This window comes from Rhinolophus ferrumequinum, chromosome 19 (assembly GCF_004115265.2).
Source record: "Rhinolophus ferrumequinum isolate MPI-CBG mRhiFer1 chromosome 19, mRhiFer1_v1.p, whole genome shotgun sequence".
In the NCBI taxonomy this organism is placed as follows: Eukaryota; Metazoa; Chordata; class Mammalia; order Chiroptera; family Rhinolophidae; genus Rhinolophus; species Rhinolophus ferrumequinum.
Window position 1 is genome coordinate 49753655 of NC_046302.1, and position 17544 is coordinate 49771198.

At 34.5% G+C, this 17544-nt stretch overlaps 1 protein-coding gene across 9 annotated transcripts in view; it reads left to right on the forward strand.

Annotated features, from left to right (window-relative positions):
• Nucleotides 1-17264, forward strand: part of RELCH (RAB11 binding and LisH domain, coiled-coil and HEAT repeat containing) — a 93249-nt gene extending 75985 nt beyond the window's left edge. For 5 of the 9 annotated variants that reach the window (XM_033087351.1, XM_033087350.1, XM_033087352.1 and 2 more), the window contains 6 exons: nucleotides 428-491; nucleotides 1946-2084; nucleotides 3936-4052; nucleotides 7894-7982; nucleotides 12476-12546; nucleotides 15560-17262. In XM_033087351.1, coding sequence (XP_032943242.1) covers nucleotides 428-491; nucleotides 1946-2084; nucleotides 3936-4052; nucleotides 7894-7982; nucleotides 12476-12546; nucleotides 15560-15680 — 601 coding nt within the window. In that variant the 3' untranslated portion in view covers nucleotides 15681-17262. Of the gene's footprint in view, nucleotides 1-141; nucleotides 225-427; nucleotides 492-1945; nucleotides 2085-3935; nucleotides 4053-7893; nucleotides 7983-12475; nucleotides 12547-15559 lie in introns of those variants that run through there. The other 4 variants (XM_033087349.1, XM_033087353.1, XM_033087348.1 and 1 more) reach the window with 3 other exon arrangements.
• Nucleotides 17265-17544: the final 280 nt, after the last annotated feature.

Below are 17544 nucleotides of genomic sequence, written 5' to 3' on the forward strand. Positions count from 1 at the left end.
CTGTTAACAATTTAATGTCTCGAGTGGGTGACTAAACCAAGAAAGGGCAATGAGTCTGCCTGCCCATCCTCAGTCACAGCTAACCCAGTTCTCATTCCAGTTTACCAAACCATTTTTTATTGCATGTTGACTGGTTTACAGCTGACTCTTCGAGGCATGAGTGAAGCGTTAGTTGACAAGCGGGTTGCTCCGGCCCTTGTTACCTTGTCCAGTGATCCTGAATTGTGAGTTTCACAGACTGCGACCTTAAGTTATCCTGTCTGTCTTTTTGAGCATTCTTCTTGGTCTGCTTTTTAAATTTTAATTTGTCATTGCTAGAGACTAATACGGTATATTTGCCTTGTATTTACTTTGATATACATTTTAATAATGATTCGTTTTTCATCTCAAAGCAAGCTTCAGTTTCTTTCTCTTTTAATTCGAACAGCTCTGTCAGGATTGCCACAATTCCAGCTTTTGGCACTATTATGGAAACAGTTATTCAAAGAGAGGTAGGAAATGATTGAAATTTATTTCTATCTATGTACTGTTGAGGTGATCATAACACGTTACCATACACATAGCTGGTGGTACAGGGCAGGGAGCATCATACCTTGCATTTTATTTCTTAGTTAGTTGTAGACCAACAGAGTATATCTCAGTATTTGAAAACATGATAGCCTAGCCAAAGTATATTTTCATGTCCTAAGGAAATCTGTATAGTCTTCTCAATTAGAAAATTAAGTATAAGTCAACTGTCAGATGTTCTGTTTTAGGCCTAGCTGGATATTGCAGTTTTGATTGATCCTTCAAACCAGATCTCGTTCCAGAGCCTTCTGTTGTCCAGTAGACTTCTAGACAGTCTACATAAATTCCTGATTGCCAGTTTGTATAGATTTGAAGACTGTTTTGTCAGATAAACTTTAGGAACACAACCCTCCCTCAGTTTCACAAACAGGGTAGAGGACACCTGTATTCTCCTCACTGTCATTGATATCAAGCAGCAGGTCATCTGGGAGACTGGTGTCATCTTGTTGTAGCACATATCACTGTGGCAATGCTCTGTCATGCCTGCTTCAGATTACCAAGGTCTTCCTCCCTAAAAGCGTATTTCAATTCAGAAATTTATGACTTAATTTTAAGTTTGTTAGGTTCTGTCTGCAACATTAACTACAAGGCACTTCTCAAAATTAGTATCAAAATTTCATTCTGTATTATCAAGTTGGACATGTCCTTATACAAGTGAAAAACTCTGTGGGTTAGAAAATAAATTATTTGTGACCACATTACTTAGCCACTTAAATAGAAGACAAGATTTTTCGTCTAACAGACATTTGCCAAAAAAAGAAAAACTATTTTGTAAAATTCCTTTGTCATATAGATTTTTTTATAACAAAAATTAAACAACTTTGTTAGCTATGGAAAAATGTTTTCCATTTTTCACTTATGTACTTCACTGGTAAAGCGACATAAAAAAAAGCACATCATTCTGCAAAGCTTGCAGTCTTGGCAGAATTTCAACATGTTCTTAAATCCTAAAATAAAAATGTCTTAGGGAAATGTGAGTAAGATGTAAGTCATTAATGACTCATAGCTTTCAGAAGGTGAATAATGGCTAATTTACACTGATTTGTTTTAAGAATTATAATTTAGATATCAATTCATCATAAATTTATCTTTTTCTCTAAGTATTATGGGGTCTTTTCTTTTTTTTTTTTTTACAGTTTGCCAGGTTAATATTTTTTATTTTCAAAAAACAAAAAATGAGGAATTAACAAGCATACACAAAAATATAAAACCTTTTCTGAGCCAAAAGACTAAATAAATACTTCTTTAATTTCAATTTTCTTCTATCCTGTTGATATAAAACATTTGAATCCCATGCTGCATGCCATGTTTAAGGTGTATCTTTCTCTTTAATAACACTACTCAATTATTAATATTCTATAAAATATCCAATTTGAAGTTGCTGGAAAGAGTGAAAATGCAGTTGGCTTCTTTCCTGGAGGATCCTCAATATCAGGACCAATATTCTTTGCATACAGAGATCATAAAAACGTTTGGTAGAGTTGGGCCTAATGCAGAACCAAGGTTCCGAGATGAATGTAAGTTGCATTTTTCTACCGTTTTTTCCTGAATTGTAAGATCAAAGCCAGACGCTTCTCTGAGCATTTGTCATGTGTTAAATCCTTTCTACATTAGCTTTCATACACTAAAAGCTGAAAGTAGAAAGAGCTGGTTATTGTGAATTGCTCGGCATTACTGTTACTGGATGTTTTCTTATACTATATACTGATTGCTGTAAGACATGGAAAGGAATTCAAACAATTTCAAGTTATTTTAAAAACACTTCTTAATAACTGTCAATTTCAACATAATGTGCTGCCTTCTATTTAAAGCTTATGTCTTATTTTTAAAGAAATTTTGTATGTTTCCCTATATATTCTTATAAAAATATGCATTTCTTCCACTTAGCATGCTACTCAGCTATGATACATCATTTTGTTGTAATTCAGAGCTTATTGATCTGCTAACTGATCTGCATGATCATATACAGCATTTTCTCTTGTTTCTATAGTATCTTTTTTACTGTGGGCCTCACAGTAAAGAAATTGTTTAAGATAACAGTTTCTTTGGCTGGCATCAAAGCATCCAGGAATTATTACTCCAGATGCATGTCACTTATTGCTGCTATACTTTAGTCCTTTTATTTTTTGCAATTTGACATGCTCTGTATAGGACTTCACGTTTGCCTTCTTTAAGTCAGTTTGTTTTCTAGTACAAAATTGGATTCTCCCACAGACTAGTTATTGCATATCCAGCCTGGTATTTTTAAGATAAAAGTTATCAACAAAAAATATTTTCAGGATTTGGACTATAGTGTTCAAAGGTCTGTTGAGGTCAACAGTTTTTGAGCTGTAGAAACACAATCACAAGATTATTTTTTAATGGGTAACATGAGAAAAATAACATCTTATAATTAGGTAACAGAAAACGGTTTGGTATTTTCGTTGGCAATAGGGATAGTTCCACATGTTGTAACATCAGATTTACAGGTGACCCTAGTAAAAATTCTGAAGGGCTTTGACTAACTTTGTAGAGGCTGTAATCGCTCTGAAGCAAGGAGAAGAACCTTGGCTCCTAGATCAAAGAATAGGTTAGATAGGCAATGGGTCTTTGGTGGGCGCCATGTTGAGTTAAATTTCTAGACCGTGATGTAACCCTTTTGAGTGTAGTCGAAAGGTATATGTGTCACAAGGAAGAAAATTTTTCTTTTCATAATGGTCTCAAAATAATAATGAAAGGTTGGCTTACGAACCAGTATTTAGAAGACACAGTCTTAGGCAGTAGGGGTGCTCGTTGCTACCGAATTGGTTATATTTCTTGGGCCATCATTTTTTTTTCAGCAGTAGGTTGTTTATATTTTTGAAATTTTACGTTATTTGTTGAGCTATAAGATATTGAGTCCATTGAGTGACTTGAAAACTCAATCACCAGTGCTGTTTGACATTGGTCTTTGCTAAGAATTTGAGAAACTAAAGCTAATAATAGTTTTATGAAGGAATGAAAGTTTTATGAAGGAATAGTTTTATGAAGAAACTTATTTGTAAAGATAATAGCAACATAAGAGGTCACTTGTTTATATTTATTTATTTGGTTTTCATTTTTCAAATTGGAAAATTGAATTGCAGTGAGGCCAAATGACCTGTATACATCTTCATATTTAGTTTATAGTGACAGTGCTATAATCTGTTTCTCCCAAATCCCAGATCACTATTCTGAAAAAACATGCTTTCTTCCCTAGTAAGAGAAAGTACTGTGGGTAACCTTTGGAAAATCATCTAGAATTAAAATGAAATTTTATAAATTAAAATGAAAAATTATTTTTTAAGACGTATGAGTATTGTATGTGTGTTTTGGATAAAAATGTAACAATTTCTTTTTCTTTTTTCCAGTTGTTATACCACATTTGCACAAGTTAGCCTTGGTGAACAACTTACAAATTGTGGACTCTAAAAGACTGGATATTGCTACCCATCTTTTTGAAGCCTACAGTGCACTTTCCTGTTGTTGTATCCTTTATTGATATGTGTCTGTATTTATATAACAAATCTTGCAGTGAACATCAGTTATTAAAGGTTAGGAAGTAGATTTTTTTTTTAACTTATATGATAAGGATTGCAGAAAATTAAAAATTTGATTTGACTTGCCCCACTACTTATTCTAGCCATCTCATAATTTTACAAGATAGTTTTAAGTCCTCTGTGCTTATATGTTCTATAGTTTTAAAAGCACTGACTAAAGTTTTACTTATGTCAATCGGCTATATAGCTGAGCAAAAAATGAATTATAGCTGAGGTGTCTGTTAATCAAAAGGAAGCTTGTATGTGTGCTGGCGTTTGGGTTTTACAATGAATGTTTAACTATCTGTATCCAGTGGAATACTATGACTAACTCTTGCAGAAATGTCACTCACTGAAAAAGTGCGGTGCCAATATGGCTAATCATCTCAGTGATGACAGACATGGAGGCAGACTCAGAGATGTCCAGCCGATGTCATCCCCTGCATCTTACAACTGATTAAACAAAGCTTACATTAGTGACTTTTTCTGTTTTTTATAATTAAAAAACAAAACTGTGACTAGAACAAAGAACTTTAGGTATCCTCTTAAATGTCCTCTTTACTATTATAGCCTAGTAAAATAAAACTAAGAAGGAAGTAAAGATAAAGATGGACAAAGTGAACTCAGCTTCTAGGCTCTCCCATTAAAAGGCAGGTGAGTTCAAGAAAGGGGACATGAGAGATTGAAAAAGGAATGAAAGGCAGATTGCTCCAATAGAACTATAAAAGTACATGCTAGACAACATAATCAGACAATTGTGATTATGACAGAAAGAAATGACAATAGAGAGAGGTTTCTGGTGATTCATAGGAGAAAATAGAGGACAAAGGAAGAGTTCCAGAATTAATATTCATGGTTCCATATTGTCATATAACAGTGTGAAGTAATAAAGTGAACAGGTAATTTTAAATAAGACAAATATGTTCCAAAATGCGACTGACACTCATTGGCACTGGATTCTTGACTGGAATGTTCCAATGGGGGGGTTATTTTTGTTCAGAATAAATCAAATAGAGAAAGTAGAAACTGGGAGCTATTAGTTAAGGAGCTATTTGTCCATTTGGAAATGTTAAAAGTTGAAGTTGGATACATGGTTGAGAGCATTTTATTTTGGGAACTTCTACAAATTATTCATCTGGATGATGTAAGCCATGTTGTTTTTATAATACCAGATTATAAAGTGGGCAGAGACACATATTTTGACAATTTTGTACTTCAACTATCCACCTAGCTGTAATTATCCATAGTCCATATTGTATAAGTTTAATTCCACTAAAAGGAGAACTTACTATCATTCTTGATTAATCTTGTTGGCATTTTCAACTTACAGAAGATAGAGGAAGCAAAAAAAGGAAGTGATATTCTGAATTATCAAGGAAGAACTCTTTAGTAATGGAGAAGTAACAGGACCCTTACAAGAAAGCAATTATGGCATAACAGAATTTGTATTTCAAAGAAAGAAAATATTAGTATACTTATACCTGTTCCCTAGACTTTTAGAAAGTAGATGTTTAAAAACTGAAGCGAAAGTTGTGTATATTCTTAAATAGCAGAGTTTCTAAAGGAATGTGCCTCGAGGAAAATGGGAAAGTGAAAAGATCAGAAACTTTAGCTCTGTAAAGCTAAATTTTCCAAGTGGGTAAAGCATCGGTTTCTAAAGAGCCTAGAAGTCTGTAGAGAAGGAATATTATTGTGTGTTTAAGTATCCCCAGAGTATTACTGGAGTAAATATAGTCAAAACTCTTTATACCAGTACAGCAAGGGGAAGAACCATCTTAACAATAAACCCTGTTCAAGTACTAAAAATGTTAGTTCTGCATGAGTCAGAACTTACACTTGTGTCAACAGGGTGGTGTGGCCACTAATAAAATTATATTGTCCAAATCTGTTCTGCTATTCCATTGCATTCTGAGCTGGGAGAACACAAGAGTATTCCTTTCAACCTTGACATGATGTTTTAATAAGAACATAGAAAAACCATAGTGTTTAGCAGTTGGCATAGTAATAAGTCAAGAAATCGTTTTTCACACAATTTTGAAGGGGTTTATGAGTGTTTAACCTGAAGAAGAGATAGCTTGGGGCTGAAAAGATAGTTCAAAAATTATTTTAAAGGTCGTTACTCATGCGCACACTGTATAACTACGGTGCAGAGCTCACTACTAAGGCAGAGATCATAGAGAGGCCGATTTTGTTTATGAGAAACACTTTCTAATTGAGCTCTCTAAAAATGCAGTGATTTCGCTATGAAGCTGTGAATGTCCTGTCATTCTTAGCATCAGAGGCCTTATGATCATCATTCATGATGAGGTCGAGGTTGATTCCTAATACGGAGGAGATAAGACTAAATGACCTCTGAGTCTTCAACCGTTAAGAAAGATTGTATGATTCCATGGGGAAAAGGAAGGACCAAACAGTGAATAGAAAAAGAGGAGAGTGAATTATTTTACCTCCAAATAAAGCCATCTTCAGCTTCTCAATCCATGCCCATGTTTCTCTAGATCAGACTCTTAACTACTAATCCAGAGGTCACTCATAGTTACGTCTTGGTGGTGCTTCCTTCCTGTCTGGAAAACAAGGCTGCACAACCATTAAGATGTAGCCCTCTATATGTCTGTAAGGGTTTGCTTCAACCAAGTGATGTCTGTATTTTTCGTAGTGCCTGTTTATAAGTAACTCATTCTAGGAGACTTGTTTACAAACAGTATTTATTTATAACTGTATTTTTAAGGCCATAGTTATATGTTACACAGATTTCTTTTCACTTAATGAAATTCCTTATAATTTGTTTTCCAAAAAGGGTAACTCATCTTTATAAGGGAACCCATTGACTGGTATATTTCACTTGAATATGATATAACATTAAATAAGTAAGAACTATTTTTAGATGGCTAGCAACTATAATAAGGTAAGAATGTGTCAGAATTGATATGAATAAACAAGGTGAATTGTTTTCTTGAAAAATGTATCTACTTTCCTGATTCCTTTGAATGTCAAGATAATCAACTAAAACTCAAAGATGCCCAGGAAATATAACTAATTAAACTTATATTATTGCATTAAAAGCTCTTTCCCAGTTGAATTAGGACCAATAGTAGATCAGTTTAATAGGATGATTAAAGCAAGAAACCAGGAGGACAGTATACACTTAAGGTAGCTTAATTTAGAAAACTTAAATTTTCTTTTACCAAACTTGTGATGTAAGACTGAGGTATTTCTTTTGTGGGAGTCTGCCAATTAGAGTTAAACATTATCTTTCTTAGATAAACTACATCTATGTTATTGTCTATGATTTTCCGTGTAAGTTTCTTTAAAGAGGATCCAGAAACATTTCTGATCCTGGGTAGATAGAATTTTTCTAGTTTTGTGTATTTTTCCTAATCTTTTAATACATATATCATTAAACAGCAATGTTCTAAGCAATTTTTTCCTAAAACTTTCAACTTGTCATGGAAACATCAATTTTCTTACTTTGCATACTTTGTACTCATTTTAACATCCAATTAAATGATTTAATTTTCACACATTTCATGTGTTTATATAATATGTAAGTAAATTGTGTAATGTAACAATAATGAATACCACTAACATAAAGAAATGTGTGTGATTAAACACAATTGACTCTTGAGAAGTAACTAAACATGAGAATCATGCTTGAGAGAGTCCTGTTTGCCCTAAGCCATCCATGTGCCATAGGCATCATTAAAGAGAGCTGCTTCTTTTAAATTTTTCTATTGTTCTATGGGACATACCAGACTGTCCTTTTTTACTTCCTTAACTATGTTGTCTCAAGTCATTTCAGAGGATTTAATGGTTAATCACTTTTTACCTGGTCTCAGATGTTTACGGATTGACATGGAACATCTTTCCCCAGAGCATGAGGTAAGCTACTGTAGTGATAAAGTCACTGTGAATATCAGTGGCTTGATCACATATTTTCATATCTCCTATGCAGACTTTCATTCCTCTTTATGTCTCGCGTGATTACGATACCATGTGCTCAATTTTTTAAAATCAGTTTGATGTCATTTTATGGATTTATTTACTGGTTATGCGATCTTGAGCCGCTCCTTTAACATCTCTGAGCCTCTGTTTAATTCTCTAAAGTCGGGGAAACACTCTCTTTCACTGAATATAATTAGAATTTAAGAAGATAATGTACATGAAGTGCTTTTTATCTATAAAATGCTATAGTGTTATCTCAGACCATCAACTTGCATAGAAGCAAGATTTCTATTTTCTTTCTCCATTTCCTCATTACTCTTTCATTCTACTTGTCTTCCTAGTTCCTCCAAAACCCTATTTATCATTTATTTCTTATTCTGTGTCTTCAACCTGTCTTTCTACAGCTTTTCTTTAATTTATTATCATGGTTGACTCTCCCCTCTTAAAGGAAGCAAAACAAAACAAAAAGAAAAACTTCTCTTCACCCCTCCCACAAAATCTTTCTCCTCCCGTTGGTCTGTGCTCACTGTCTCAACTTCCACACTGTCTGTTGGTATATCATATTCACTAGCATCACACTAATTCAGTGCAACTGCTATTCCTAAGGTCACTGGTGATCAAAGTGCTTCACTGAAAGGACGTTTTTCAGACCTGATCAGAGTATGTAAGAGTACAAACCCTTTCATCCATATCTTTGTCGACACCTGGTATTCTTAAGACTTTTCAATTTGGTGGATATAAAATGGTATCTCATTATGGTTTTCATTTCCCTGTTATTTCTTCAAAGTTTGGTATATCCTGGGAATACCAGTATTTTTTCAGTTTTGTGTTTTATGAATATCTTTTTCAATTTGTTTTACGTTTTTTTCACATTTTTGGCACCTTTGAGTACTGATTCTTAATTTTTAATAGTCAAATTAGTCGTTTCCAAAAGACATTATCTCTTATACTTCCTTCTAAAATGTTTAAAGTTGTATTTGCACAATAAAATTCTAATCCATCTAGAATTGGTTTTTATGTATGGTGTGAGGTACTCCAATTACATTTTTTTCTATATGGATAACCAGTTGTCCCATTATTGTTTTTGATCAGTTCATCCTGTCTGTACTGATTGGCAGTGCCACCTCTATCATATATGGAGTGTCTATGTATGCATGTGTCTATTATTCGGGAAAATTTTTTCCATTGGTCTCTTAGTTATTGTAACAATGATACACAGTCTTCCTACAGTGGTCTTGCTAGAAAGTGCTGAAATCTAGTAGGACAAGTGCAGTAGTATCATGACCTTTTCAGAACTGTTCGTGACCCTTAGCTTTTTCATATGAATTTTAGCATTATTTTATCAAGTTCCAAGAAAAATCTCATTCAGATTATTATTGAAATTTAATTGATTCTATAAATTAATTCAGGGAGACATCATCTTCATGATTTTAAATTTTTTATCCAGAACATGCTATATCTTACATTTATTTAGATCTCATTTAATGTCTTTTAGTAAAGCTTTATAAATTTCATCCAAGAAAATGTGACACCTTATATCTATAATGTTATGATGCTATCTTTTTTAGGATTATATATTTTTTAACCCTTTCTTGCTATTGTATAGAAATTTAAAAAACAAAAACTTGTGTATGTTGAAATTACTGGCCAACTTGAGAAACTTTATTATTAATTCTAATAATAAAATTTCTCTGGAATTTTTTGTGTGTGTATGTTTTCTATGTAGAAAAGTCATCTGCAAATAATATATGCTGTTCTAATACTCTTACTTTATTTTTTCTTTCTGTCTTACTGTAGAATCTGTATTGCTGTCCCTTTTTCACTTCTGATATTATTAACTTGTTTCTTGCTTTCTTTTTTAAATAGTTTTGATAGAGATTTATCAACTTTATTAATCTTTTTAAATATTGAACTTTTGCCTGTGTTGATTTTTCTTTATTGTCTGTTTCATTGCTTTCTGTTTTCATCTTTATTTCTTCTTGCTTTATTTAAGTGTACCTTTTTTCTATTTTTCTAATTTCTTAAGGAGGAAGCTTAGATTATTTATTTCTAACACATGAATTTAAGTCTCTTAAGTATTCCTTTAGCCACATCCCATGCATTTGCTGTATAGTATCTTCATTATCATTCAATTCATATTAGATTCTCATTTCCATTATTTCTTTATTGATCCATGTCTTTTGTTTAATAAAGTAGGAGTAGTCAGTTTTATGACTCAGTTCTCCTATGTACATCAATTTTTGTGATCTGCTTGTTCTATCAGCTATTGAAAGATGTGTTGAAATTGTGATTGGGAATTGTCTATTTCTCTTTTTAGTTTTTCAATTTTTGCTTTGTATATTTTATAGATGCCCTTTATCTGGTTGAGGAAGCTCCCTTTTATTGCCAATTGGTTGACTAATCAATTGAGATGATCAAATGGTTATTGTTTTTTATTCTCTTGAACGGTGATTTACACTAGGAATTTTCGGATGTTAAATCAACCTTTGCTTTCCTGCCATAAATCCTTCTTGGTTATGATGTATAATTCCTTTCATGTGAAACTAGATTTTGTTTGCTAGTATTTAGTTGAGGATTTTTGCATCCAAGATGAAGGCTAAGTCTGCAGGATACAACAAACAAGAAGCAAGCCCTGTTTCACCACTATCCAATAGTGTAGAGTGAGACTGAAAATAGGAGGAGTCTTTAAAAGAATCAGACACCCAGATTCCCTTTCCAATCTTGGTGGAAGACTAGAGCTTTACTTTCTAAACTTGGGATGTCAGACATCGCTGACAGCAAGAACGAGGTGCTATACCGAAAAAAGAGAAATTAAGTGAAGGCATAGTTAGTGATTGGAAACCTCATTGCCATTTCCCTTCTTAGCTCCAAGAATGCTGGCAGCCAGGATTATACCCGCAGGGGAAAAAAGATCAACAGAGAATTAGGTTTGTGCCAGATTCACCTTAAAGTGAAGTTACTCATACCTGAAGAGATTTTACTGAGCATTTTAGTGCCCCAGGCTTTAGTGGACATCCCAAGATCAACCATTTGAGAAAAGCCTCTAATGTCAAAGACAAAAACATACATGCAAGAAAGAGGACACTGGACAAAACAAACAATGGAGGGAGCAGAAGAAAAAGTACCCAAACCCCCCAAAAACAATAAAGTGAAAAATAGTTAGACAAAAATCTATACTCTGTCAGATGAGAGTGGGGAAACAGGAAAGATTCAAGAAGGAGTTAATCTAGGAGATGTAACACATATGTGACAAAAGTGCCATTCTCTCAGAATAATAACCAAAGTCCTTCCGTAATCTGCAAGGCTGTTTCTCTACTATGGTATCTAGCCCCCTCCTCCTTTACATCTCAGACCTTATTCTCCCCACTGCCTGGCTCACTCTGCACCCACCTCTCTGGCCTCCTTGCTTGGAACATGATGGATGTACTCCCACCCAGAGCCCTTGCTCAGCCTCTTCCCGGTGTCGAAAACACCTGCTCCTTCATCTCCTTCATCTCCTTTGCTTAAATGTCATCTTCTCCATGAAGCCTGTATGAAAAACCTCTATGTAAATTGTAACATTCTTCACCTTGGCCCCTAGTATCCCTTATCTGACTCAGCGTTCTTTCCAAAGCCCTCATCACCTTTGAATATATGATCTAATTTGCCTGTTTTTTGTGTTTATTGTCTAGAACATAAGCTCTTCACAAAAAGGGGATGTTGTCTGTTTTTTTTGCTACATTCTCTGTGTCTGAAAAAGTGCCTGGCACATAGTAGATGCCAATAAATATTTGTTGTTTAGTGTCCTCCATGCCCAAACCTGGGCCAAGAATATTCAGGAAGCCCATTCAGTTTCTGCTGCGGTTGCCAGCAGCAGGAGCAGCAGTTTCTTCCATTCCTCCACCCTTTCCATCACTCACTCTGTCTCCCTGCAAAAATGATATTAACTCTTAGACACCCACTGTATCCACGACTAGATTTTAATAACCACAGACCTCTCCCTGGTCTCTGCTCTAGACGTTAAAATAGAGCATCTTGCTTTTTGTAACCTGGAGAAAACAAAGGGGTATGGGACAGCTTTTACTGGGGAAATATGTTTGTCCATGGTGTGTGCCGTGCCTATGTTAAACGTATAGATGTATACAAATTTTACTTTTAACTTTAGATAGTAGAGAAAACTAAGGAAGAATGGGAATCAGATTTAGGAGGAAGGTTAGTGAAAATCAAAATGAACTGTGTGTGAAGTTATATGACTGAGATCTTTGAAAGCTGTTTCTCTACCCAATCTAGCATCTAACATGAATTCTTTTAATAAAGTAACCTGCCAAAGCTTTAAATTTTTAATTAACGTATTAGCTTATGGGAATATTAAAAATTAAAATAAAAACATATTAACTATAGCATTTCAGTATGTTAGCTGTATTTCACTAAAGTCTATGTTCTTTAATCAGGTTATTTTAAGTTCCATGATAAAAGAATGTGAACAAAAAGTAGAGAACAAGACCGTCCAAGAGCCTCAAGGGTAAGACATTAATTCTTTTTTTAAGACTTCATGTTAACTTTAATTTCTCTAAATTTTCTATACATGGGTCTAGTGTTTTATTTTGTGTTATTTTGGAGTCATTTACTTGGAAGACAAGAATATTCTTTAAATCAGCAGTTCTCAAATGCTAGTCCATAAACCATCTGTGTCAGGATTATCTGGGGAATTTGAAATTCAGATCTCTCCCCCATTCTGTGTGCCTTCCTCTCCACATTCTGATCCAGCCTGGAGATCTGTATGTTTAAAAGCTTCCAAAGAGATTCTGATGTGGAGCAGACTTAGGAATCACGGGTCCAAATAGTTTCTTAGAAGTTTGTGACCGGAGTTTGTGAGATGTAACTTGATGCACTGCATAAAGAGTTGTAAACTTGTCGATATTCTAGTCTCATGCTTTTAACCAAACTAATTAGAATTTAAAGATTTGGTGAAATTAAAATACAAACATAGATGTGAAAGAGTAAACCTGGGCATTCAGGAGAGGAAGTACTTTATAAATAGACTGTGTGAGCTCTTAACTCTTGCTGAAGTAACCTTGAGCAGTTAATCTTTTTTTTTTCCTTATTCTTTGAGCAGTTGATCTTCAATGGACTCTGTTAAATAAAAAGCTCAAAGGTGTTTCCTTTATAAAGCTGCCTGCCAGGAATAAGTGTCTCATCCTATCAGGCTAGGTATACACACACACACACACACACACACACACACACGCACACGCACACACGCAGCGTTTTGCCTCTTGCTGTGTATCAGAATCCTTTCTTTAGCCTCCTAGGGTGGTAGGACTTGTTTTGCGATTTCAGCTATGGAAAGTTAAAACAATAGAAATATTTGGATAGGTTTCTATTCTGAACACAAAATCCATAATAGTAACACCAAAGCAAGTATTTCTGTTTACTTGCCATACATTAAATATTAAGATTATTTGGTGCCTTGGTTTAAAATGTGAAAGTTTGGGGACAGAATTCAGAAGAATGTTGTATAAAATTTAGAAATTTCATGAATTAGCATGCAGAAATTTAAAAAGAGAAACATTTTATTTTTTAATACTTAATTTAGAGAATTTCAAGTAAACATAAAAACAAACAGGTAATATAATGAATTCCCATGTACTCCTCACTCAACTTCAATAATTATCAACTCACAGTCAATTTTATTTAATCCATATCCTACCACTTTACCCCTCCCATATTCTGGTATGTGTCTCTAAAAGATACGTGCTATTTTAAAAAACATTAACACAATATCAATGAAAACAAGAATTAGATTGCTGTGTTACTTGATTGCCAAGCACATTTTATCTTGTAGGTAGTAAGTGGCCATTGCAGACCTTTGAGAAGGGGTGGAATATGAAGAAGTGATTATTTCAGAAGTTAATCCAGTAATGCAAGGAGACCAAATCTAAGACTGTTGGAATACTTCAGTTGTAAATTATTGGCAATAGAAATAAAAATAAATGATAAGAAATGTTTCATAGAATAATGCCACAGAATTTGATGAGTGGTCTGAAATAGAAAGAGAGCCATTACATTCACTGTTGGGAAGAGAGGAAAAATAGTGGAAACTCTGGCAAAGAAAGAAAAATTTGGAGTTATTTCTAAAGTTAGAGTATGAAAAAAAAGCTTGAGGTGTTGGCTTTATCTAGCAAACAGCAGTGCTGTGGGACTGGCCCTCAAGACAAGGGTTGTAATTCAGTAAATATTCTGGAGTCGCCCTTAGGGAGGTGATATTTGAAACTTTGAGAGTAAGTTTTGTAATTGAAGAACCAAGAGCCAAATGCTGGACCTTATTTTGTGGGAGGATTACTTTGTGGAAAGAGAAAATCAGCAGGAAAGGGATACAAGATGAAGGGGGTGACCAGGTTGGTGTACTGGCGGAAGGGCATTGGGAAGAAGAGGTTTTCAAGATGGGAGTCATGTTCCGCAGTCTCACGGAGTGGTTCACAGCGCACACCTTTAAGGCCCACGTAGAACCGGAAGTGCTTGGTGAACCGGAAGTGCTTGGTGACGGCACGTACTTCATGCGCAGATTCTGCGGACGTCTGTTGAGCTCCTGCACCACCACTTCCACTCCTTGCCCTCGACGTGTTCAAACATATTCTGTTACTTAGTCCTCAGGATATTTTGCAATAGTAATTGCAGTCTGTGTTTTACAGATGAGGAAACTGAATCAGAGCAGCCTAAAGCATCTTGGCCAAAGCCACAACAGACCAATAAACGGGCTGAGTCATTACAGCATAATTGTTGGGCCACTGAAAACTTACACTTGATCAGTGTTCCATTCGGTAGTGTGATAAATCAGCAATCTTTAGTAGTCATTTAGATTAGATTTACTCCCTACATAGCAGGTTGGTCAAAAAGAAGTGGACTGGAAGTTGTTGACTGAAACTAATAAAACTCGCGATTCAGGACGTGCTCTCCCCCCTCAAAAAAAACAAAGTTATATGTCGTAGGATTGTTATCAACACAGTACATGATCTCACTGTGATTTACTAATTTGTGGAAATAGGGATAATATCGTCCAGGATTGCTTTAAGAATTAAATGAAGTGATGCTGATAAGAGTAATAACTACTAACACTTAACAGCATGGTAGTACGTGCCTGCCGCTGCTAAGGAGCATTTTACACGCGTATAATCCTAAATAGCCCTATGCGGCAGGTAATAGAATTATCTTCATTTTACAGATGAGGCTTACATTACAAATGAGATTAAATAACTTGCCCAAAGTCACATAGCTGTTAAATGCCAGAGCCGAGATTCGGTCTCATTCCAGACTTGCTCCTAACCACACCACCATACTGCTTTCTTGAATACAAACGATGAACATGAAAGCTAACCGAGGGTGGTACGTATAAACTCTTCTCCATAAAGATTAATTCCCCTTTTGTAAGACCAGTTCAGAACATATTTGTTAACATTATGCTACTAAAGAAATTAAAAGAATGGACGTTTTAGTTTTTTAATTGCTTTACATGAATTTGTAAATGTCTTCCCTAGCTCAATGTCAATTGCTGCAAGCTTAGTGAGTGAAGATACGAAGACCAAGTTTTTGAACAAAATGGGCCAGCTGACAACATCAGGTGCCATGTTGGCCAATGTGTTTCAGAGAAAGAAGTAAAAGCAGGAAGGAAGCCCCCCGCAAACACTACGATGGACCTCAAGCAGACTAGTTCCTTGTACTTGAAGTACTTGCCTTTTTTATTTGTTTGTTTTATGTTCTTGCATTATAATTTTATCCTAACCTCCAAAGATATTTGCACTCTTTTGATTATTGCTGTATATCTGTTCATTTTGGAGTTACAACTGTGGTGAGAAAATTGAGTTGGTAGTCTGTACCAAGTCCTCCTCTATGTTCCTGTCTTTCAGAATAATTTTTTAATATATATATATATAAATATAGTGAAGAGTTTTTTGTTTTTTTTTTAATTTTTGGATGGGATATTAGCAAATATCTGTATTATACACTAAGCTATTACAATGGTACTTAAAATAATGTAAATTTGAAGTCATTGTTATAAAGTAATAAAAGTGGAGATTACTTAATATTTAAATTATGAAAGAATAATGCAGACTTTTTATTGTTTCATAAGTGACTAGAAAGAGCCACCAGCATTACTCTGTGCCTTTTGGACTTTAGTTTGTGCATCTGTAGGAACCGTGTGCATTCCATTCACACAGTATTTATAATGCTGTGCTGAATCTGAATTACAAATCCTACAGTAAGTAAATAATGATGAAACTTTCAACATTTCAGAGCTCTCATGAATATTCTTTAAGTGCTATTTGAACCTCCCCAGCACTTACATGCGTATAATGGACTTACCTGAGGAAAGACAGCACATGGCATGGGGAGTAATAACCAAGGTGAATTTTACAAACTGGTGTGTAGTAGATTTAAATATTCAAACTAAGTGTAAGTAAGAAGAGATAATAATTGTGAAACTTTTTCCCAAGTTGAAATACAGAAGAAAATACGGTTCGAATCTGAAATTTAACACTTATTTATGTAAAACATTTTATTTAAGATATTTTCTAATGATTTTAATTTCAGAGATTATCTTTGCATTCTGCGTGTTATAGAGAAGTACGGAAAAGTTAAGGACATTTGGGGGCTGATTTTTCCCTCTAAAGTACAAATGACGACTCAATTATTGTTGGTTAGTTAACACCTTGTTCCTAAAAGTCAGTGGCCATTCTTGTGTTTGTCACATAGAGTCTAAAGTCGGTGCACAGGTCCCCTGGAATTTGACAATTGTCTGTAAAGTGATGCAACTTGAAGTAGAAAAGATTGGTACTGGATGTAGAAGGGGGATTATTGGTTTGAGGGGTTAATGTGAGGCCTTTTTGAAAAATGAATATTTTGATAAAAAGAATTCTCATTTGAGCACAGTTGATGCACATAGGTGATTCTCATGTTTGTTGTATAAACTGGTTTGATACACTGGGAACATAGTTACATTACGCTCACCCTTCCCGGGAAAGCTACCTTACCACACACTCAAGCTTATAAAATAAGTTGCCATAGGCAAATCCATTTTAAAAATTTATTCTGACACTATTTCTTTTACCTACAGTGAAATAATTGTTAACTAACTAGTCCTTCTGGAGACTGTTGGATTCTAGGCATTCCTGAGAAATTGAAAGTGGCTACCTTTCATGTCAAAAATGCTGATCTATTATAAATAAAATGTTTTTGCATACTTGTTTTTGTTCTGTTTTTGGCTATGTGTATTTATTTTCATTTTCAAACACTAGATCCTATATCCAAGTGAAAGGAAGTGAGAGAGATTATAGTCATTAAAATGTACTAATATGTTATTTTAAGAACATAATCTATATGAATTACCTATTTTAATTTACTTAAACAAGGTTGCTACTATAAAATTAATACATTCGAGATGATTTAAAGAGAAATGTTTAAACTCATTTGCTTTGAACTATAATAGAATAAGTATGTCTGTTACCAGGTAAATAAATATAAT